The sequence below is a fragment of the Anolis carolinensis genome, unplaced genomic scaffold, assembly GCF_035594765.1.
Source record: "Anolis carolinensis isolate JA03-04 unplaced genomic scaffold, rAnoCar3.1.pri scaffold_9, whole genome shotgun sequence".
Taxonomy (NCBI): Eukaryota; Metazoa; Chordata; class Lepidosauria; order Squamata; family Dactyloidae; genus Anolis; species Anolis carolinensis.
The window spans coordinates 23,099,437-23,123,546 of NW_026943820.1; the positions used below are offsets into that span (position 1 = coordinate 23,099,437).

Consider the following 24,110-nt stretch of genomic DNA (forward strand, 5'->3'; position numbering starts at 1 on the left):
ATCCTGTGATGATTCTGCATGTTTCATTCAGTGCTATGTCCACCTGCTTTGCATGGGCAGACTTGTGCCAGACAGGACAGGCATACTCTGCAGTTGAGAAAGACAAGGCCAGGGCTGATGTTCTTACTACTTGTGGGTCTGCACTCGGGGCTGCATAGGTCAACAGCAAGCCGGAGCTATTAATGATCGGAGGCTTAACCCGACCCGGGCTTCAAACTCATGACCTCTCGGTCAGTAGTGATTTATAGCAGCTGGTTACTAGCCAGCTGCGCCACAGCCCGGCCCCAAATAAGCTCGGGTGTGTTACCATCCTGCTGGGAGGCTTCTCTCATGTCCCCACATGGGAAGCTAGAACTGACAGACAGGAGTTTATCCTGCCTCGCAGATTTGAACCACCCGCTTTCAGTGTTGGGAATCATCCTGGACTACTCAAGTCTAGGTGTAGTTAGATAGATGTTAGAGTTAGATTGAGGGAATCCTTTCCCTGTTTCCAAAGCATGCCTAGACAGGCTTTACTGTGTTTCACTCTATCCTGTTTACGTCACATCCCTTACTTTGAAGTTAGTAGAAATGTGAATCTCCAGGGACACTAACTTCTCATTGGTCAGAATGTCTTTTATGGCCCCAATAAACTGGACCATGAGGTTGGAACCATTTTGGTTCTCTCTTCTCCCTTTGTTCTTCAAGCTAACAAGAAGCATCTCGCCATCTCTCCTGGCAAGATGTAACTATTTAGATGTTTGTTATTTTTCCTTTCTTATTTTTCCTTAGAAACCAGTCTAGAGTAGACTAGACAGCTCCCAAGCCTTTCTATCTACAATGGAGTTCTTTTTACCTGAATAAATACTTTTTGAACTTTTACTGAGACTCTGCAGTCCATTGCAATCCTAAATGGTCCATGGCTTCTCTTTGTTCGCCCCGTGTAAGTAACTGTTGCATTTGAATGCTTTTGCTTTTGCTACTCTGCTGATTTTTGGTGGAAGCTCCCTTAGAGAGGGTTAAATTGAGTCTAACCGCTCAGAGATTACCACAAAATTCAGATCAGCAGTTCAGCTGGAACAAGGATTTAACCCATTGCACCACCACGGCTCAATTGACGGCTACTTTTACTGTGCTGGATAGCTTGGGTTTTAGAAGAGACCCAATGTGTTACCATTTATATCTCATTACATAAAACAATATTTTACAATCAATTGAGAAGGCAGTGTTTACACCCACCTCCCCCCTTTTTATGCTTTCTGAGAGGACATTTTTTCCTCAAATAAAATCTTCTGTCCTTTTCTCATGGAAGTAAGGAAACAGTGGTGTGGAGACAAACCATGATCCTCCAGGCAATAGCTGGAGGGTATTGCATGGAGGATGAATCCTGGCATGTACCCTGTTTCCCCTAAAATAAGACATCCCCAGAAAATAAGACCTAGTAGAGGTTTTGCTGAATTGCTAAATATAAGGCCTCCCCCGAAAGTAAGACCTAGCAAAGTTTTTGTTTGGAAGCATGCCCAATGAACAGAACACCAGAGCATGCAAGATCGGTAAATGTACGTACCATAGAGTGTTGTACATGGAAATATTGGTAGTAATAAGAAATTCTTGATAGGATTCACAGTTTGTCTGGTTATGTTGGTTTGTGATGACAACTACTGTATAGTATATAATATATGTTCATTTTTTTGTTCAATAATAAATGTGAATTCTTCTTCATGGAAAAATAAGACATCCCCTGAAAATAAGACCTAGTGCATCTTTGGGAGCAAAAATTAATATAAGACACTGCCTTATTTTCGGGGAAACACGGTATACTACCTGAAGAACTGGAAGTTCTGATAAATACTTTTAAAATATTGTATGAATGAATTTGGGACGGCACAGCAAGTTGGATAAGCATGTTGTCATCAATCTAGGCCTTAACGTGTTCCTTTTATTCTGTCATTCTATGAAGATGTTTGTGGGCAATTCACATAAAAAATGCCAACCTCTGTTCACGTGATAAGGCTGGGCACTTAACAAAATTGGGTGGTTCTTCATGCCCATTCCAAAATCTTGAACCTAAGAGCACAAGATCTCCTGTTGCACCACAACATCTTGTGTTTTCAGAGTGTTTGGCTGAGAAGAATGGAAGAAGGCAGATTCTACCATTCTGCATTGAGATTCTACCATTCTGCACCAGGAAAAATATTTTGGAAAGCAGTATCATTGAGCTTCATTCTTCTTTTTTAACGATAACAATAAATGCTTTCTTCTATTAAGCCCTCCATTAAACAATTTTTGAATTTATTTCCTGTTACTCCATAGTTAAACAAACCCCAAATATAAGGGCAGGCAGATAGTTACCTGGGAAAATTCCTCCATCTCATAGAAGTCCTCATTTGTTTTCTACCTCAGGTATTATTTAAAGGGTGGTATGGGGTATGTGTGAAACAGCTGGTGTTTAATGACTCTGTCAGACCCAATTAAAGAACGTCAACTAGTTACTTTGATTTGTGTTCAGTCATGCCATGGGTATACTTAAAAAACATTTGACTCTGCCAGAGCTCATTTTGGCTTTGTTCACATTCATCTTTTATATCTTTAAGGGTATTGATGGCATATCACCAATGTTACAGCCCCTTTCTAGCCATCAATTTTTAATCTAAAAAGATTCTAAGCAGGAACAATTCTCATCTGTAGTTACTTGGACACTTAAACTCCTCTGTACACAATACTTGTACACTGGAGAAGATTAAATAACAAAGGTTCAGAAACCAACGTATTTTACTTACATGCAATTCCCAATTTCAGCAATGCAATAAATGGCTTTTTTCAGGTAATACAAAAAAGGGAAGTATTGCGGTGTAACCATTGCATTAAAAAGAGAGAATTGCAGCTCTCATATACAGCTCATTTTTAGTATTATCATGAAAATGCCTTAGGGTTGCCATAAGTCGGAAATGACTTGAAGGCACACAGCATTAGCAAGTAATGTTTTGTAATTTTTAATACTTCTCAAGAGACAACTTCAATGTGAAGTGAACAAAATTCATAAAATTAAAGTAACACAATTGTACCACTTTTTCCCTATCCTCAATAAAATGAGAAAATGGTGTTCTGTTCATCTAATGCAGGGGTCCTCAAACTTTTAAAGCAGAGGGCCGGTCCACAATTCTTCAGACTGTGGAGGGGCCGAATTATCATTTGAAAAAAAAATACAAACAAATTCCTATGCATATTGCACATATCTTATTTGTAGTGCAACAACAACAACAATAGAATACAATATTTAAAAATGAAAACAATTTTAACCAACATAAACCTATTAGGATTTCAATGGAAAGTGTGGGCCTGCTACTGGCCAATGAGATAGTCAAGTTAATTAGGATTGTTGTTGTTGTTGTTGTTGTTGTTGTGTGCGCCTTCAAGTCATGTCAGACTTTGGCCGAGCCTAAGTCTAAAATTAATTATTTATTTACTGCATTTATTTACTACATTTATATCCCACCCTTCTCACCCTGAAGGGGACTCAGAGCAGCTGTATGTACATACAATATATTATATTATTAGCATAACACAATATTAGCATTATATATTACTGTATTGAACTATACCACTATGCTATTATATAATATGTAATATATAACATACAATTAATATTATTATATGGTATTACTATTAGTATTATATTGTATAACATAAGATTATTATCAATATTATATGTATATACAATATATTATATTATTAAAACTGATATAAAAATATTATATTATAAAACTGAGGGCGGGGGCCAGGTAAATGACCTTGGAGGGCCGCATCCGGCCCCTGGGCCTTAGCTTGGGGACCCCTGATCTAATGCATCCTTGTATTATGTGCTGCTGTAAGAAAATTGCACAGACAGACTACAAACAGAGGCACAACCATGTGGCCCAAATGATCCATTGGAACTTATGCCTCAAGTACCACCTCCCAGCAGTAAAGAACTGGTGGGATCACAAACCTGCAAACGTATTGGAAAATGAGCACGCAAAGATACTGTGGGACTTCCGAATCCAGACTGACAAAGTTCTGGAACACAACACACCAGACATCACAGTTGTGGAAAAGAAAAAGGTTTGGATCATTGATGTTGCCATCCCAGGTGACAGTCGCATTGACGAAAAACAACAGGAAAAACTCAGCCGCTATCAGGACCTCAAGATTGCTCTGCAAAGACTCTGGCAGAAACCAGTGCAGGTGGTCCCGGAGGTGATGGGCACACTGGGTGCCGTGCCAAAAGATCTCAGCCGGCATTTGGAAACAATAGATATTGACAAATCTGCACGCATCTTCCGAAAATGCATCACACAGTCCTAGACACTTGGGAAGTGTTTGACTTGTGATTTTGTGATGTGAAATCCAGCATATCTATCTTGTTTGCTGTGTAATAATAATAATAATAATAATAATAATAATAATAATAATGATGATGATGATGATGATGATGATGATGATGATGATGATGACTTTAAGAGAAGAAGAAACCCTTTGGGTCATTTAGCCCAACCCCCTTCTGCCCTTGTGCTGTGGGGGCCAGATAAATAGCTTCAATGGGCCGCATCCGGCCCCCGGGCCTTAGTTTGGGGACCCCTGCTTTAGAGCTTAGAAGGTTTCAGAAAAGGAGTGGCAGAAATGTCCCACAAGTTCCTTAGAGGACATTGAAAATGAATAAAATAAAATAAAATATTAACTCCTGGGGTTTAGACTGGAGGGCACAGATATTATCCTAGGGCTACACTTGTGCTGTTCTGTTCCATTCTGTTGTCTGAGGAGCAAGTAACTTAAAAAAAATGGGAACAAGTCCATATAAAGCCTAAAATATGTTTGCTTTTTTAAAGGTTCACAGAAATCAAAGACAGTTCAGGAAAACTCGACCTCAACATGCTCTCTCCTGCTAAGAAAGAATATTGGGCTATGCTAGCCTACAATCGATCTAAGCTTTGCAATATCCTGATGTCCAACGAACTCAACCGCCAGCTGTCCCCTCACGGCGTGACGTCAAATGCTGTTCACCCGGGAAATATGATGTATTCGTCCCTCCATCAGAACTGGTGGGTGTACACCCTGCTGTTCTCTTTGGCTCGCCCGTTTACCAAGTCAATGGTAGGTGAATGGTGTTTTATACCTCTTTGGATCATTTCTAAAATGCACTAACATTGTAGAGATTTGTGGATATTTGTCTCATTTTGGCATCTTCTATATTCACTGGTTTTGGAAATGGTTTTTATGACTGAAACATGTTAAAAAGTGCTTGCCTTGCTGGGTTGCTTTTTGCTCTTTGAGAAACTATTGCATGAACCATATTGAATGGGTTCATATGCTGATGATGAATGCTGGGAAATTAGAAGACCAATGAAGTGCTACATGGGCATGGGTGAGCATGGGTTGGCATGGGAAGGAAGGAAAATGCAAATCTCTTTCAGGAATTAATAATCCGAATAACCTTGCCAAAATATATGAATACAGTAGAGTCTCACTTATCCAACATAAACGGGCCAGCAGAATGTTGGATAAGCAAATATGTTGGATAATAAGGAGGGATTAAGGAAAAGCCTATTACACATCAAATTAGGTTATGATTTTACAAATTAAGCACAAAAACATCATGTTAGACAACAAATTTGGCAGAAAAAGTAGTTCAATACGAAATAATGCTATGTAGTAATTACTGCATTTATGAATTTAGCACCAAAATATCACAATGTCTTGAAAACATTGACTACAAAATGCATTGGATAATCCAGAACGTTAGATAAGCGAGTGTTTGATAAGTGAGACTCTACTGTAGTTATCTCCATGGCATCTCCTGAACTTTCACAATATCTAAAATTAGGAGCCATCATCAGATACTTGCCACAGTTCTGCTTTTAAACAAAATGTTTGTGTTGGCATGAAGGAAAGTAGCAGAAAGTATTGCATGTTCAGGTTACAAGAACTTAGGAGATGTTTCCCTCAGCTGAAGTTTTAAATCTTGTAGTTTTAAAAATGGTTAGAAATTGGAGGTGATTGGGTTGCACTTCATGTTTCGGTGCAGAGCCAACCATTGTGCTTGAGTTGTAACAGATGTACTGCTTGTTTTTTTCCCAAGTTGTTGGAAATATGAGACTGGTACTGTTGCAGAGTTAGAAATTATAACGAAAAGTGGCCAAGAAATTACACGCTTAGTATGGGATAGGAGGACTGGGATAACTTTAGCCATATGCTTTTCGGTGCTCGATTCGAACTGAGAAGGCCCACGTGGATAAGTAGATTCAATCAGCCTTGTTTTGTTTGCTGAAATGGTTACAATCACTTGGGTGTGTTTATCTGAAAATGCATTTTTTGAGTATTTGTTTTGAGTAAGAATGAAGTATTTCCCCTACTCTTATCAACAAATGCAGCCATGCCCATTTTCTGGCAAAACTGAAGGCATATTTGAGTTCTGGTATTTTTTTTTTCAATCTTGAAGGTTCCCCAAGGGATGTCGAGGTCGTCTTTTTTATTTCTGAACCACTAGATGCAGCAGGTGATGATGATGATGATGATGATGATGATGATGATGATGATGATGATGATGATGATGATGATGATGATAAGCATTGGATTTTAAAAGCGGATTCCTGTAGTAAATAATTAACAATTGTATAAAACTATTTTAGTAATGCCTGCGTCGCGTAGCAAAAATTATTGCCACACGGAATTTTAGCTATATTTTCTTGCAAGAGTGTGTGTGTGTGTGTGTTTATATGCCTTTAAGTCCCTTCCGACCTATGGCAACCGCATGAATTTCATAGAGTCTTTTCTTCCTGAGATGTCAAAAACCAAGTATCCTTAAGACATTTGTATTTAATGCGAATTTCTTAAGCTCAGCTCCCAAGATAAGGAGATTATTTTTACAGACTGTGAAATTTGCTGACCATGAAATAGTATGTCTCATGTGGTATATAGACTACTTTATTCTCTAGTTGAAGTTTAAGGTAATTTACTAAGTTTAACGGGAGCCTATATGTTTTCATTTCCTAACAATTTCTGCTTATTGATGAGTGAACCCATGTTAAAACATGCATATTGAACATGTACTGACACACATATTTCAGTTGACCAAAACTATTTGCAGTACTACTTCAGAAAATGATGGTATTAGTAGCGTTCATATCCATGTTGGTATTGATATTAATCCTAAGGGTTTGTAATTACTATTTTGTGTGACTGTTTTTTCTTCCCCCTTTGAAGTGTCTGTTTCTTGGGGTGTGTGCAACATGCAGATGTCAATATTACTTTGTTCTAGATATATCTACCCACATGAGTCACATACATTTTGTCCTATTTTCCCCCATGTTCTCATTTCCCTACACTTATATGTTACCATCATATATTATTTAAGTATGCACAGAAGCACAGCAAATCCCAGAACAATGTTGTAATTTATATAGTTGGCCTCCCCCTTCTGTGACCTTGGAGGAGGTAGATGCCATGGATTATCTTCACATTCTTTAAATAAGTATACAGTGATTGTCTCCACCATTCTCTGTGATATCAGTGGTAGCTTTGCAAAACATGTGGATCCACCATGTTGAACACCAGTAAAGACCGCTTCACATTTACCTTTTTTTGTTGTTGTCCGCAACACGAGTTTACAACTTAGGCCACGGAGCCTGATGGCTCCCATCACATCCTGGGAAAAATGGGTTGAGCCCCCCAAAAAAGGCTTCTCCTCATGTGTTGACCCCCGCGGGATGTGGCAAACCGCTTTTGTTCTGGCGGCACATCTGACAAGGTCTTAAATCTAAATGAAACTTAGATGAAAAACCTAGAAAAAATAAATTATCTCACAATGTGGGGCCAAGTAAGCAGTTGTTGAGAGCTACCCCATGGTCTCTTATTGTAACAACTTTCATACTTTTGCTCAGACTTTGCAGCTCACCACCAGAACTAAAACCTAAACTCATGTGAAAAAAACTGATAGGGCCAGCTCTGTGTGCCAGAAATTGCAATGTGCTTTTGACACAAAATAAACAAAATATATTTAAACTACTTCCAGCCACCATGCATAGCCCTCTTGGTTAAAAAGAGGCAGAAGTGTCCTGAAAGGGCCAGCAGTCGTGTTCAGAGTTCCTATCTGTTGCCATGCTTTACTCCCACGGTTCCAACTGAAAAACAGGTGGCATGGGAACCATCAACGTTTCTTGCCCTGTTTCATTGCCCAACCATCAGCAGTCTTTTATATCATACTAGCTGTGCCCTGCCACGCATTGCTGTGGCCCATTGGAATTGCACTGAATAGCTCCGGTTTTGGGGGTTTTTTAGTCCCTGTGGAGGTTTGTGACGTGATATTTTGTGGTTTCAACCTCGAGGCGTGGATGATGGATTGTGTTGTGAAATTTCAAGGTTGGGGGGTGTTTAGTTTTGTTGTTTTGCTCGGTGCCAGGATTCCATCACTCTTTTATATATATAGACTAGCTGTGCCCTGCCACGCGTTGCTGTGGCCCATTGGAATTGCACTGAATAGGTCTGGTTTTTGGAGTTTTTTAGGCCCTGTGGAGGTTTGTGACGTGATATTTTGTGATTTCAACCTCGAGTCGTGGATGATGGATTGTGTTGTGAAATTTCGAGGTTGGGGGGTGTTTAGTTTTGTTGTTTTGCTCGGTGCCAGGATTCCATCACTCTTATATATATATATAGATGGGGTTTGGTGCAGAACAATATTATCCCATGGGGAAAAAAAGGTTTTAACTTGGAGCACTGTCTCTTGTATCATATGGGGTTTAGTGCAGAACAATATTATCCCATGGAAAGAAATGGTTTAAACCTGGAGCACGATCTCTTGTATCATATGGGATTTGGATAAAACCATTTTATCTCATGGAAAGAAGTGGTTTTAAACTGGTGTCAGTCTCCTTTAATGTAAAGGGCTTTCAGATATTGTTGTTTCTCCTGTTTAAAAAAGAAGTTGACTGTGTGATGAATGTAAGATGAATGTTGTTCTGTCACGCGCTGGGCCTGTGGCTGATTGTCTATTATATAGGACGTACGCTTTACGCCCAGCGGGAAGCCAGGGTGCCTAAAGAAAGGTTGTTGAGGAATTTTCCTGAAAAGATGGCCTTGATGTCTTTAAAGAAATAACAAAGTCTTTATTGACGAACAAATAATAAATCTTCAAGGAGTCTTGTCCCACAGGACAGGCAATTGGCTTTGAATAACTATGAAAACCCTCTTATAACCTCTCCCAGGCTATCTATTATCTGGGCCTAGCTGGTCTGGGACCCACTGCCAACTCCCAAGTGCGTCTGGTTGTTGAGTGGACCTACCAGCCAAGGCTTTCAGATGTTTCTGTGCTGTTGTTCTGTATCCTCGGACGGTCAATATCCCTGGTGTTCTTTAGCCCTGGTGCTCTTGAAATATGAAGCTTTTTATGGGACGAGCTGGTCTACGTCCTATAGATGAGCTTCCTAAGTAAGACTAACTTAAAAATGGCTCCTTCCCTCCCAGAGCCCTGAACAAGGGGCGGAACCAAACTTAATGGTGATTGACAGGTGGCCTGTCCTATGATTGCAAACTTTTGCAGAAAGAAAATAAAGCTGAAGTTTCTGGTACAGCTGTACCAGCACAAATGTATTGTCAGTTCTTAGGTTTCCCTGTGTGAGTGTGATGGGGAGGAAGAACTTGAAACGAGACTGCTGATGATATTAGAGGGGAGATTCTCTATGTCAAGGACAGTCACCTGTGCTTTCCCATCTCAATTTGATGAGGTTGTATGACTTTATGTGAGTGTGGAGTAGCTGATTGCCTGCACATTATGATGGTAAAGCTGTGTTTAATTTGGTGAATTGTGTGTTCCACAGATCTGACAATTATTTTCAACATTTTAAATGAGATCTATCAGTATGGATTGTGTAGGAGAAATTCTTAGTGGACTGTCCTCAGAGGCATGAAATGATTGGGCGCACAAATTCTAATATATAGAAGGCAGAATTCTAATATATAGAAGGTTGCTTAAAGAGTGCTTTGTATAGTAATAGTGATCTTATCTTCTGACCTTTGGGGGTGCCTGGACCACTTTTTACCTTTCTTCTGGTCTTCCACTTCATGCCATCCCTTTAAAAGTGGTATACCACTTTAAACATCTCCCCAAATCAGTTTCATATGATGGCTTCTCTTTAGTCATTTACATTCTGGGGAAAGTCAAATATTCCATAAGAAGCCAAAGTAATCTCACTGAATGTATAGTGTTTGTGCAGCTGGATATTTTATTTATTTGAAGTATTGCAAGAAGTCTCTTCTAGCCTTACAGAAGATTTTTTTTTAAAAGGAAGGTGGGTAAACAGTAAGAAAGTCCAAGTAATCTGAGCCAGAAAGTCTCCCCTCCTCAACCATGCCATAATAACTAATATTTTCCATGTTTCAAGGAAAGAGAAAGTTCCTAAAATTTCCCTGTAGTTTAAACATACATATACACATATAGATACTTAGAAAAGTTAATTCATCACAATTTTATCTTTTTTGCTAGGCACAATAAACAACATCTTAGACTGTTTATGTTTTTGGATTAGAGTTTCGTGAATTTCCTAGCTAACTAGGAACCTTGTTTGTTTCCTTTTAATTGTTAAATTCTTCATGATTATTTTATTGCTCTCTGAATTGTTGTTATTAGAAATGCTGGATATGCATTGTTCTGATAATAATGAACCCTTTGTTTACATGGAGATACAGCCATAAAGAACTGTTGTTCTATATGGTCGTACTTTGCATGTCAACAACTTCAACTGGAGCTGTGCAGCTGTTTCTCTACTGCACATATTATTGGCAGGCAAGCATACATTGGCATAGAAAGTTCCACAGCATACCTTATATACTCATATATAAATTTATAATTTTTAGTCAAAAATCAACCCCAAAAACTTGGGTTGACTTTATCTATGTGTCAACATGAGTACTATAGCTCAACTCTGATGAAAAAAGACACAATTTCATTCTCTGAGTAGAGTGGCAAAAGGCAAGAGTTTTGTATCTCCCCAAATAACACAAAAAATACTGATCTTTCTCTGCCATGGTGTTGCTTCTAGCCATTTTGAACATCTACAAGAGAAAATAGCAACACTGGCATTGGTGCTTTCCCCTTTCTGCAGAATGATCGTCGACATCCATGAGTCATATAAAAATCCATTATTTTGGCCCCATAACCTGCCCTCAATTTATATGTCAGATCGATCTGTACATGAGTGTATATGGTATTTTACCATATGTGTGGCAATAATCTATATATATAAATGAGTGATGGCATCACGGCGATCAACAAAACAACAAAACTGCAGGCCCCACAACCTCGAAATTTGACAACACAACCCATCATCCACACCTCTAGGTTGATACAACAAAAAGAAAAGAAAAGTAAAGTCCAAATAAGAGGGAAAGGAATAATTGTTTTTATCTAATTGCTGCTAGTTAGAGGACTAATCTCTGTCCACTTGGTCTCCTAGCAACCCACTCAGCCCAGGGGACAGACCAAGTTAGGCCTCTCTTAGGCCTCTTCCACAGATTATCTAATTTGCACTGGATTATATGGCAGTGTAGACTCAAGGCCCTTCCACACAGCTATATAACTCATTTATAATGGACTTAATGCCAGGGGAAAACCTTTACCTTTTACCTTAACTACCACCAATTCCTCAATACTGTATTTCCCATATCACCATACTTCGCCACAGCAACGTGTGGCCGGGCACAGCTAATAATAATAATAATAATAATAATAATAATAATAATAATAATAATTTTATTTCTTACTCGCCTCTCCTCCTGGCTCTAGGCAGGTTACAGCATCATTAAAAACATAGTCACTGTAAACATTCTATACAATACACATGTGAAAACATATTTCTATAAAATACACATATTTCTATAAAATATATATTAAAAACGCAGAACAAAAATTAAAACACAGGATTTGAGTTAAAAACTCATGATGAAAACTGACTGGGCTGGCCTGATGGAAGATTTTATTTCTTCTGATAAAATCTCTTGTGATTTAAAATGGATTAAAACATGGGCTTTGCTGCCTTTCAGTTGGCTGCTGATGTACATTTATTCACGCAATCTTATTTTCTATTGAGACATCTAGCTCCTTGCTCTGACCAAAGGGACCTTCTTTTCTGACATTAACAAACTACACTGCAAGATTTTACAGATGTTAATAATAATAATAATAATAATAATAATAATAATAATAATAATAAAGAGGGTTGGGAGAGACCCCTTGGGCCTTTTAGTCCAACCCTCTTCTGCCTTTGTGCACCAAAAGCACAAGCAAAGCACCCCTGACAGATGGCCACCCAGCCTCAATGATGATGATGATGATGATGATGATGATGATGATAATAATAATAATAATAATAATAATAATAATAATAATAATAATAAGAGTTGTAAGAGAAGAAGACACCCCTTGGGTCATTTAGCCCAACCCCCTTCTGCCTTGTGCCGTGGGGGCCGGATAAATGGCTTCGATGGGCCGCATCCGGCCCCCGGGCCTTAGGTTGGGGACTCCTGGTTTAAGGGAATATCTAAGGATCACACATGAAAAATGTTATAGTACAAAAGAATATACAGGCCAGGATCCAAAGTATTGTTTAATTACTTGGAAACACAAGAACTAACATATTTTGTCTCCAGTGGATAGTTGAAGATTAAACAGGACTATCCCTGTCAAATTGGGACAGTTGGAAAGTGTAAGAGTGGTCTCTCATGCTGATATTACCCTGACAATTAAATTTATCTCTGTTATAATACATTTGACTTTAATAATTATTTTGCTGTTTTTACAGCATTGGGGGTTTGATAAATGATTGCAATGAAATAAAACAAGTAGTCAAAATTTTTTTAAAAACCAGTCCAAAATGTTTTGTTGACATTCAAGTAAATAAATGCTCTGGTGTCTTTTCTATCTCAAGAATGTTAAATGATCTTAGATGATTTTCTATGTTCATTGAAATGATTGATACTTGTTTGTCTTTTTGTACAACTTCAGGGGGAAAATGAATAAATTTTTCTACTGTAAATAGATCAATCTGTGTTCATTTTATTGTTACAAAATTATGCAGACAGTTACAAGCAATTATTTTAGACTACAAGACAAGAAGCCGCAGATTAGGAGCTTGTATTTATTACTTTTGCAGTTCGAGTGTACTTTTCGGCGGAGTAAAATGAAGCAACCCATTTGTAAATGGTTTTATTTTTCAGTTACCTGGAGTTTTCGGATTAATCATATCAATCTCTGCTTGGCAAGTGGGTGACAAATATAAACAGCATAGTCAAATTCCATCCATTATTTCAGTGACACCATAGTTTTGCAGTTCCTTAATGCCAATATTGATATAGCAAACTCTTCTGTGCATGTCAAAAATCCATACCGAGTACTTGAAGAATTATATTAATTGGAAAAACATTCCAATAGAAAAGAGATAAATAGAGCCGCTTGGATGATAAATGGTATTTAAAATAAGTCATTTTTGACATGCACAAAGGATTGTTCATGTAGAAAACTAGAATATATTTATGCAGGTTATATATTGCATGCTTAACGGTGCTATGCGTTTCTGAAACAGTAAACCACTCCAGAAGCAATCTTTACTCTTCCTTACTCTGGGTACAACATATATTATCTACTAGTGTATTTCTTTCTCTTTCTTTGCTGTTGACAGAACAGGCATTGCATGGTGTGAACATTTTAGACAGGACTTTCAAGATTTTTATGAGTTTAAGGAAGATGTGTTATGATATTCCTCCCTCCTCCAAAAATCTCTAAATGCTCCATACTCCAAAATCTCATTTTTCTTCTACCAGGTTTCATGGTGCCAATAAAAGTGTATAGCAACTGGGAGGCAAAGAAGAGCAAAGCTTCCCCAAATTATAAATCTGTCTCTACATATGCATCCACACATTCTTAACAGGTTGGAAATTTAAAACTCAGCTTTTATGATTAAGATAGTGTGTCTGTACCTGTGTTACACTAAATCTTTCCTTTCCTGGCATTTGTCCACTGCAGTATTGCACATCCTAAATTGTTTTTCTACCCAGATGGCAGTGGTAGGCAATCCATTGTCCCCGTTTATTTTTCATTGTTGGTTATAAAATATATTTTGAGCAGGCCAATTGGGGGGGGGGGATCACAAGCAGAATTCACTTTCTCACTTTCAACATTCATTGACCCCCTATGTGAGCTGAAGTATCAGCTTCATTATTACTGTACTAGCTATGCCTGGCCATGCGTTGCTGTGGCTAGGACTTAATTTTTCTTTTCTTTTTGTTGTATGAACGTAGAGACATGGATGAGAGGTTGTGCTGTCAATTTTCGAGGTTGTGGGGCGTTTAGTTTAGTTGTTTTGTCCGGTGCCATGATTCCATTACCCTTATATATATATAGATTTCAGGGGTCCTCAAACTTTTTAAGCCAAGGGCCAGTTCACGGTCCCTCAGACTTTTGTGAGACCAGACTATAGTTTGGGGGGGGGTGGAAACAACTTTTGTTAGGGTTAGACTAAAGCAGGGGTCCCCAAACTAAGGCCTGGGGGCCGGATGCGGCCCATCGAAGGCATTTATCTGGCCCCCACGGCACAAGGGCAGAAGGGGCTGGGCTAAATGACCCAAGGGGTCTCTTCTTCTCTTACAACCCTATTATTATTGTTGTTGTTGTTGTTGTTATTATTATTATTATTATTATTATTATTATTATTATTATTATTATTAAACATTGAGGCTGGGTGGCCATCTGTCAGGAGTGCTTTACTTGTGCTTTTGGTGCACAAAGGCAGAAGGGGGTTGGACTAAATGGCCCAAGGGGTCTCTTCCAACCCTCTCTATTATCATTATTATTATTGGGTTGTTGTATGTCTTTCGGGCTGTGTGGCCATGAAGTACTCTCTCCTGATGTTTCGCCCACATATATGGCAGGCATCTTCAGAGATGCCATAGCTGTGGGCAAAACGTCAGGAGAGAGTACTTCTGGAACACGGCCACACAGCCCGAAAGGCATACAACAATCCTGTGATCCCGGCCATGAAAGCCTTCGACAACACATTATTATTATTATTATTATTATTATTATTATTATTATTATTATTATTATTATTATTATTATTAACATTGAGGCTGGGTGGCCATCTGTCAGGGGTGCTTTGCTTGTGCTTTTGGTGCACAAAGGCAGAAGGGGGTTGGAATCAATGGCCCAAAGGGTCTCTTCCAACCCTCTTTATTATTATTATTATTGTTGTTGTTGTTGTTGTTATTAATTATTATTGCTCGGTGGCCAACTATAGTCCGGCCCTCCAACGGTCCGAAGGATCGTGAACTGGCCCCCTGTTTAAAAAGTTTGGGGACCCCTGGACTAAAGTATATGAAATTGCTTTTTATTCTTTTAACTGAAAGTCTGAATTATTTTAATGCTGTCAATAGTTTGACTTTATTTTAATCTTCATTTTTGTATGTGTTTAATTGTATTGTTTTGGGTTTTTTTTTTAAACTTCTAAACAATTTGGAGCTCCAATATTGGGAGGAAAGTGGGATCCAAATAAATGCAAAGCCTATCATTTTCTCCCACCTCTGACCTATGGCATTTGCATAGATTGACATCTCCAAGGTCAGATTGTTGCCCCATAATCCGTTTTCTCAGTTTTACAGACAAAGGGATGTATTTGAATAAACAGTCATAAAAAATGGGATTTAAAGCAAGAAGGCACAGAGGGTCATATATTCTATTTTGAAGGTACTGATCAAGACAGAGGGACAATAATTAATACTTTTGGCTTTTTATTCTGATGCCTAACACTGGAAATTGTTTGTCTGCCTCTGTATTTCTCATATTCTTTTGAAAAAGAAGGAAGATTTTCCCTGTATTCTTTGGAGACATCTATTTCTCCGCCAGCCTGAATAACTGGCCATGTTTCAGCACCAAATGTCATGAGTAAACAGATGAAAGAGTGTGTTATATTTTTACTTTGTTGTCAGATGCTATTGGTTTGTCATTTTCAGAGAGTTCTATTTATTGCGGTAAATGTTGTTACTGCTGCTGCTTGGCTTTTTTAGACTTCCATCAGAACCGTTCTCTCGAGGTCAAGTAAATGAATTATCAACTTTATCCCAGTTATCCTTTGAATGGATTTTGCTGCTGACACTTCTGAGTGAACCAGTTATTTTTTGTTTGTTTGCTTGTTTTGCTTGCTTGCTGTAGAACAAAGCCACCAGATTGTAATGTTATCTGTCATTTTCGGAGGGCCAAGGCTGAAAGTGAGGAAATAATATACCTCATGGGATGCAGTGTTTAATAGGAGTGTGCATGTGTGTGAAGCAATACAGATTTATTAAACGCTGAGATAGCCAGAGAAAAGTGAATGCTAAATTTGTGCTATGAGATTCTTTGTAGATATCCAAGTCACTTCCCAAGTGTCTAGGACTGTGTGATGTATTTTCGGATGATGTGCGCAGATCCCAGCAGGGTGGCCTTTTGCAGTTGGCAGATTGTAATGTTGACAATGTTTATTGTTTCCAAATGCCGGCTGAGATCTTTTGGCACGGCACCCAATGTGCCGATCACCACTGGGACCACCTGCACTGGTTTCTGCCAGAGTCTTTGAAGTTCAATCTTGAGGTCCTGATAGCGGCTGAGTTTTTCCTGTTGTTTTTCGTCAATGTGACTGTCACCTGGGATGGCGACATCAATGATCCAAACCTTTTTCTTTTCCACAACTGTGATGTCTGGTGTGTTGTGTTCCAGAACTTTGTCAGTCTGGATCCAGAAGTCCCACAGTATCTTTGCGTGCTCATTTTCCAATACTTTTGCAGGTTTGTGATCCCACCAGTTCTTTGCTGCTGGGAGGTGGTACTTGAGGCACAAGTTCCAATGAATCATTTGGGCCACATAGTTGTGCCTCTGTTTGTAGTCTGTCTGTGCGATTTTCTTACAGCAGCTGAGGATATGATCAATGGTTTCGTCACCTTCCTTGCATTTTGGGTCATCAGCTGATTTTTCGATCTTGGCCTTAATTGTATTTGTCCTGATGTCTTGCTTCTGGGCTGCAAGGATCAGGCCTTCTGTCTCCTTCTTCAGGGTCCCATTTGTGAGCCAGAGCCAGGTCTTCTCCTTATCGGCTTTTCCTTCAATTTTGTCAAGGAACTTTCCATGCAATGTTTTATTGTGCCAAAAGTTGTTGTTGTTGTTGTTATTTTTACTATTATTATTATTGTATTACACAGCAAACAAGATAGATATGCTGGATTTTATTTCAGAAAATCACAAGTCGAACACTTTCCAAGTGTCTAGGACTGTGTGCTGTATTTTCGGATGATGCACGCAGATCCCAGCAGGGTGGCCTTTTGCAGTTGGCAGATCGTAATTTTGTCAATGTCTATTGCTTTCAAATGCCTTCTGAGATCTTTTGGCACGGCACCCAGTGTGCCCATCACCACCGGGACCACCTGCACTGGTTTCTGCCAGAGTCTTTGCAGTTCAATCTTGAGGTCCTGATAGCGGCTGAGTTTTTCCTGTTGTTTTTCGTCAATGCGACTGTCACCTGGGATGGCAACATCAATGATCCAAACCTTTTTCTTTTACACAGCTGTGATGTCTGGTGTGTTGTGTTCCTATTATTATTATTATTATTATTATTATTATTATTGTGGCAGGGGTTGTTTTCTTTTATTTATTTAGCAAACTCTGAGGGTCTTTTTCTTCTTTAACCTTCCTTCCTTCCAGCCCTGCCTTTGTTGGAAGGACGACTGGTCCTGGAGTCAATTGCGTCTCAGGCACTGTTGTTGTATGGCTTTTTATGCTCTGAACTTCAATCAGCCGATGCCAGCAGTATCCCAAAAGAAGGACCCTCTGTAGACCATTTTCAGCATTTTGCTGCAATTAAACTCCTCTGGTTTTAGCCCTTAGGCAATTTAGTACCTTTTTACATATGCACATTATGAACTTTTGACCAGGGCCTGGTAGTCATATATTAGAGAGCGGCTTTTGAAAGCAGACTTAACAAGTTCCTCTGAGTATTACGTTCAGAGTCAGTTGTGGAGAAAGGTAATTTAACCAACTTGCAGAGAGGCCATTCAGAATCTTACTGATGATCCTAAATATGCCTCCCTTTCCCTCTCTCCTTTTCCCCCTTCTTTTTTCTTCCCCTCCCTTGTTTCCTCTGGAAGCGGGTAGCAAGAGCTCTCAAAGTATGTGATTGATCTTTTATTCAGTAGCTAACGAGGGCTGTGATTCTATTAGTGCTCTACAAGGCAAGGGAACAGTGATTTAATGAAGTGTCTAGTGAGCTGGTCATAGATTTATCCTGTTGTCTCTAATTTGCAGAGCCATTGCGAGTGGTAAAAGAAACTGCACTCGCTGCCATTAGGCGGGCATTTCCTTAGTAAATTGCTGTAAGGTCAGGTGTAGTTACCTTAGCTGAGACAATGCCTTACCTCCTTGGTGTCTCCAGATGACAGCCGCGGCACTAAGCAGGCACCGGAGCGGAAAGAGGGAGATCAGAGGTCTATTCCTAGTCCCCCCTTCGCTGGTGCCGGAGCAGATGAACTGCCAAGTACGGCTAATAGAGTCATAATAGGCGATTAGAACTGGGAGAGCACAATGACATCTTAATACATACTGGTGTGTACGGTAGTAGGGGCTGCCAGCAGTTGTTAAGCATGTGTTGGCAGACTGGTCAAGTATGTGTTTCAATTCCAAGCAATTAGACAGCATACCATTGGTTATTGGGTTGCTATTAAAGACAGAGGGCTCAATGGGGGGGAAACACCTTGTGCCCATCTAAACACGTTGCTTTAAAGTGACATTAATGTGCTTACTATACACTTAGCAGAGCATGTAAATTGTCAGCTTTAATTCTGAAATAAAAAGTTGCCATGTTAGTATAAAGAGCTGGAATCTAATAAATATGATGTGATTATTGTTCCTACAGCTGGCAGGACTTTTATTCTTTGTTGCTCCTGAGGGACCATGGGTTTTTCTTTTATTTGTCTTTTGCCAAAATGAGCTATTTACTTCCCAGCAAATAACCTTCTAGGTGCAATTCACTATTAACCTACAATGTTAAAGATGGCATTGGAAAAAATTCTGCACTACCAATACAGTTTTGGTAGGAATAAAGAAAATTACTCTTGAGAGCAAATGGGGTAAGTGTTGTTGTTGGGTTTTTTGTTTGTTGTTGTACTAGAACATTGTCCAAGCTGGTACAGTTACACAAGTATTTAATTAATAATTGCATTATGTAACAAAATTTGAAAAAAAATGTTCTGTTCCTGATTTGAAAGTTATTTCCTGTTTAACTGCGCAGTACTTCCTTTGAAAATAGTTGTTACACTCCAGAAACTTTGTTTTTGTAACCACAAAAACAAAGTTTCTGGAGTGTAACAACTATTTTCAAAGTCACAAACTATGTTGTTTTGATTGAGACTCATTGAAAAACTATGGCAAAACGTGCTGCAGGGTGTCCTGTAAAAACAAAGTTTTTGCAGTTTAATAAACCTTTTCCATGTTTTTATGACAAAACCAATTAAAAATGACATTTATAACTCAGGAACAAAAATGGTGTTACATGGTGTTATTTATCCTTCTTCTACATTATCTTTCCACATAGTCCAAAGTGGCTTATAATCTATTTAAAACAAGGCAGTCTGTAATCACTTAGAAAAGAATACTATGATTACTAAAAGTCAACCTGGATTTCTGAAAAACAAGTCATACTAGACTAATCTTATCTCACAAGTTTGGTAGAGCTTGGTAGATTCAAGGAATGCTGTGGATGTAGCATATCTTGATTTCAGTAAGGTCTTTGACAAGGTCCCCCATGATCTTCTTGCAAACAAACTAGTAAAATGTGGGCTAGATAATGCTGCTGTTAAGTGGATTTGTAGTTAGTTAAGTGACCATATCCAAAGGGTGCTCAGCAATGGTTCATCTTCATCTTTTTGGGATTATTGTGTTATTACTGTTATTGTTATTTGATTGTTGTGTCGGGCAAAGCCCCATGTAAGCTGCCCCAAGTCGCTTTGGGGAGATGGGGCGGGGTATAAAAATAAAGTTGTTGTTGTTGTTATTATTATTATTATTATTATTATTATTATTATTATTATTATTATTATTATTATTATATCCTGGGAAGAAGTGACCAGTGTGGTGCCGCAGGGTTCTGTCTGGTCCTGGTGCTGTTCAACATCTTTATTAATGACTTTATTAATGACCAAATTAATTTCAACACGGAGAAATGTAGGATATTGCATGTAGGCAGAAAAAGTGAAATGCTCAGATAGAGGATGGGTGATACCTGGCTTGACAAAAGAACCTGGGAAAGAGATCTTGGAGTTTTATGGGATAACAAGTTGGACATGAGTCAGCAATGTGATGCATCACCTTAAAAAACAATGGGATTTTGGGCAGCATCAAAAGTATAGTGTTTGAATTAAGGGAAGTCATGGTGCCCTTCTATTCTGCTTTGGTCAGACCTCACCTAGAACACTACAATTTAAGAGATACATTGCCAAACTAGAACAGGTTTAGTCTGCAGAAGAGAACTCAGAGCAATGAGTTCAAATTACAGGAAAATAGATTCCACCTGAACATTAGGAAGAATTTCCTAACCATACGAGCTGTTTAACAGTGGAACTCTCTGCCTCAGAGTGTAGTGGAAGCTCTTTCCTTCAAGGCTTTTAAGCAGAAGCTGGATGACCATCTGCCAAGGGTATTTTGAATGTGCTTTTCCTGCATGGCAGGGGACTGGACTAGATGGCCATATAGTCTTTTCCAACTCTATTATTTTATGATTCTATGAAATAATAATAATAATAATAATAATAATAATAATAATAATAATAGTAATAATAATATTAGCAGAGTCCCATCCAATATTTTCCATGGAAGCACCCCTTTTTGTCTTGCCATCCACTGAAGCTTTGTTCATACTGCATAGGGCAAAACCTTTTCTGTATTGGGTCCTACAGTATGATATTAAGGTACCGTATATACTTGAGTATAAACTGACCTGAATATAAGCCGAGGCACCTAATTTTACCACAAAAAAACTGGGAAAACATTGACTCCAGTATAAGCCGAGGGTGGTAAATTTCAGAAATAAAAATAGATACCAATAAAATTACATTATTTGAGGCATCATTAGGTTAAATGTTTTTGAATATTTACATAAAGCTCAAATTCAAGATAAGACTGTCCAACTCTGATCAAATCATTATTCTCGTCTTCTTCAATGTAAATGTGCTTATGTATCCTTTTAATAATAATAGAGTAAAATAATACATGTAATAATAATAATAATAAATACGGGGAAATAATACAAGTAATAATAAATAGAGTAAAATAATAAATGCAATAATAATAATAAGATCAGAGTGAAATAATACATATATTAATAATAGAGTAAAATAAATGTAATAGTAGCAACAATAATAGAGAAAAATAATAAATGTAGTACTATAATACCAATAATAATAGAGAAAAATAATAAATGTAATACTATAATACCAATAATAATAGAGAAAAATAATAAATGTACAATATATTCTCGAGTATAAGCTGACCCAAATATAAGCCAACCAGGACCCTCACCCGAGTATAAGCCGAGGGGGGCTTTTGCAGTCGTAAAGAAAGGGCTGAAAAACTAGGCTTATACTCGAGTATATACAGTATATTCTGAGTTCCTTTTTCACTGTTGGCTTTCTGGAAGTTTTTCTGTGCTATAGCGGTCCTCTGATTTCAAGTGGGTTTTGACCTTTTGGAGAGTAATTTTGGGCCCTATTTCAAGTTGCACCCAATGTATAATTTAGTTGCATCTTTTGCAGATGGTCAAAGGACACATTATAATGAATGTGGGGGTCATTGGAATGTATTTCCAAGTTCGGATTGCTGTGCAAGTTATGTGAGTTGGTTATCTTCACCCCTAAGCCTGGCCTTTGTGACAACCATTTATTCTGCACATCTGTTGGAGTGAGAAGCCCACAACCTGGGCTTTGTTGTTATCGAAAGATAGACCAGAAGAGAACAACACAAACCTTTCTCTGTATCCCCCATACAACTGACGATTCTGTGATATTTAAGTTGTGAACCACTTACAAAGCGATGCTTGGCTAAAACACTGACACTTGGGTCTCATACAATCTCATTATAGTATATTCTAGCACCCTTCCATTTCATCATCGTAAAGGAAGAAAACATCTACAGTGGGGCTAAAATTCTAAGCCTTTTAGCCTATAGATCATTTCAACATGAAACTGCATAAATGGCTTATTGTAGATTAGACGATATGGTTCAGAGCACATCCAGATCGATAAAGGACCAGTCTGAACCTAGGAGAGCTCTCTCATTTTGATTATTCTTAGTAAGCAATGAAGTAGCAGGATAGGAAAAGAAGGGAAAGGAAGCATCCTTTTACATTTTTAATATTTCTAAATTCCCCCCCCCCCCCTCATAAAACAGCTCCATCAAATTTTATCAGCTGTAGTACCTATATTATATACATCTCTCTATATAGAATTAACAGTGTATCAAGTGGTGTTGTCCATAACTGCTGCTCCTTTAATTTTTTTTTAATTTTGAAAGTGTTTCATGATATTTGAGTTGGATCCAAAGGTGCCTTTCCACAAACAGAAGGTCCCGCACGTTCACAACAGGGCTTTTATAGACAGTAGTAGAAGAGCACTGAATGAGGAAAGGCAGGTTTAAATGCAGAGGAATTCTTGCACTACTGGTTATGTAAGACACTGCACAACCTTTTTCTCAATTTCTTTCTCATTTAAATGTGTCCTTTATTTTTCATATTTCCTCTTTCTCACACAACATTGATATGCCCCACACTGCAATAATTCTTTGTTGTCAGTAACCATCAAGTTGAATTTATGGTGACAGTATCTAGAGAGACCTCCAAATCACCCAGTCTCAACGGTCCAGAACGTTGGATAAGCGAATGTTGGATAAGTGAGACTCGTGTGTGTGTGTGTGTGTGTGTGTGTGTGTGTGTGTATATATATATATACATTATGTACACACATTATATATACAGTAGAGTCTCACTTATCCAACACTCGCTTATCCAACATTCTGGATTATCCAACGCATTTTTGGAGGCAATGTTTTCAATATATCATGATATTTTGGTGCTAAATTCATAAATACAGTAATTACTACATAGCATTACTGCGTATAGAACTACTTTTTCTGGCAAATTTGTTGTCTAACATGATGTTTTGGTGCTTAATTTGTAAAATCATAACCTAATTTGATGTTTAATAGGCTTTTCCTTAATCCATCCTTATTATCCAACATATTCACTTATCCAACATTCTGCCAGCCCGTTTATGTTGGATAAGTGAGACTCTACTGTGTGTGTGTGTGTGTATATATATATACACAGTAGAGTCTCACTTATCCAACACTTGCTTATCCAACATTCTGGATTATCCAACGCATTTTTGTAGTCAATATTTTCAATACATCGTGATATTTTGGTGCTAAATTCGTAAATACAGTAATCACTACATAGCATTACTGCGTATTGAACTACTTTTTCTGTCAAATTTGTTGTATAACATGATGTTTTGCTGCTTAATTTGTAAAATCATAACCTAATTTGATGTTTAATAGGCTTTTCCATAATCTCTCCTTATTATCCAACATATTCACTTATCCAACGCTCTGTCGGCCCGTTTATGTTGGATAAGTGAGACTCTTCTGTACTTTTTCTGTCAAATTTGTTGTATAACATGATGTTTTTGCTGCTTAATTTGTAAAATCATAACCTAATTTGATGTTTAATAGGCTTTTCCTTAATCTCTCCTTATTATCCAACATATTCGCTTATCCAACGTTCTGCCGGCCCGTTTATGTTGGATAAGCGAGACTCTACTGTATATACTGTACATAATGACTCTACTGTACTCTATAAAGACTCTACTGTACATAATGAGACATCTAAGATATTAGACCCAAGTCAATACAAATGTCAAATACCTCTCCCTGGAACCTCCAACAGCATAGTCATACAATCCGAGGTCAGCTAACAAACTAGTTAAAAACAGGACAGATCTAGGAATATATCTACACAAGTGGTTCCCAACCTTTGGGCCTC

At 38.2% G+C, this 24,110-nt stretch overlaps 1 protein-coding gene across 1 annotated transcript in view; it reads left to right on the forward strand.

Annotated features, from left to right (window-relative positions):
- wwox (WW domain containing oxidoreductase) overlaps positions 1-24,110 on the forward strand; it is a 651,703-nt gene that overhangs the window by 160,145 nt on the left and 467,448 nt on the right. Inside the window, exon 8 of the mRNA XM_062961575.1 lies at positions 4,845-5,109. Within this exon, the coding sequence (XP_062817645.1) occupies positions 4,845-5,109 (265 nt within the window). The remainder of the gene's footprint in view (positions 1-4,844; positions 5,110-24,110) is intronic.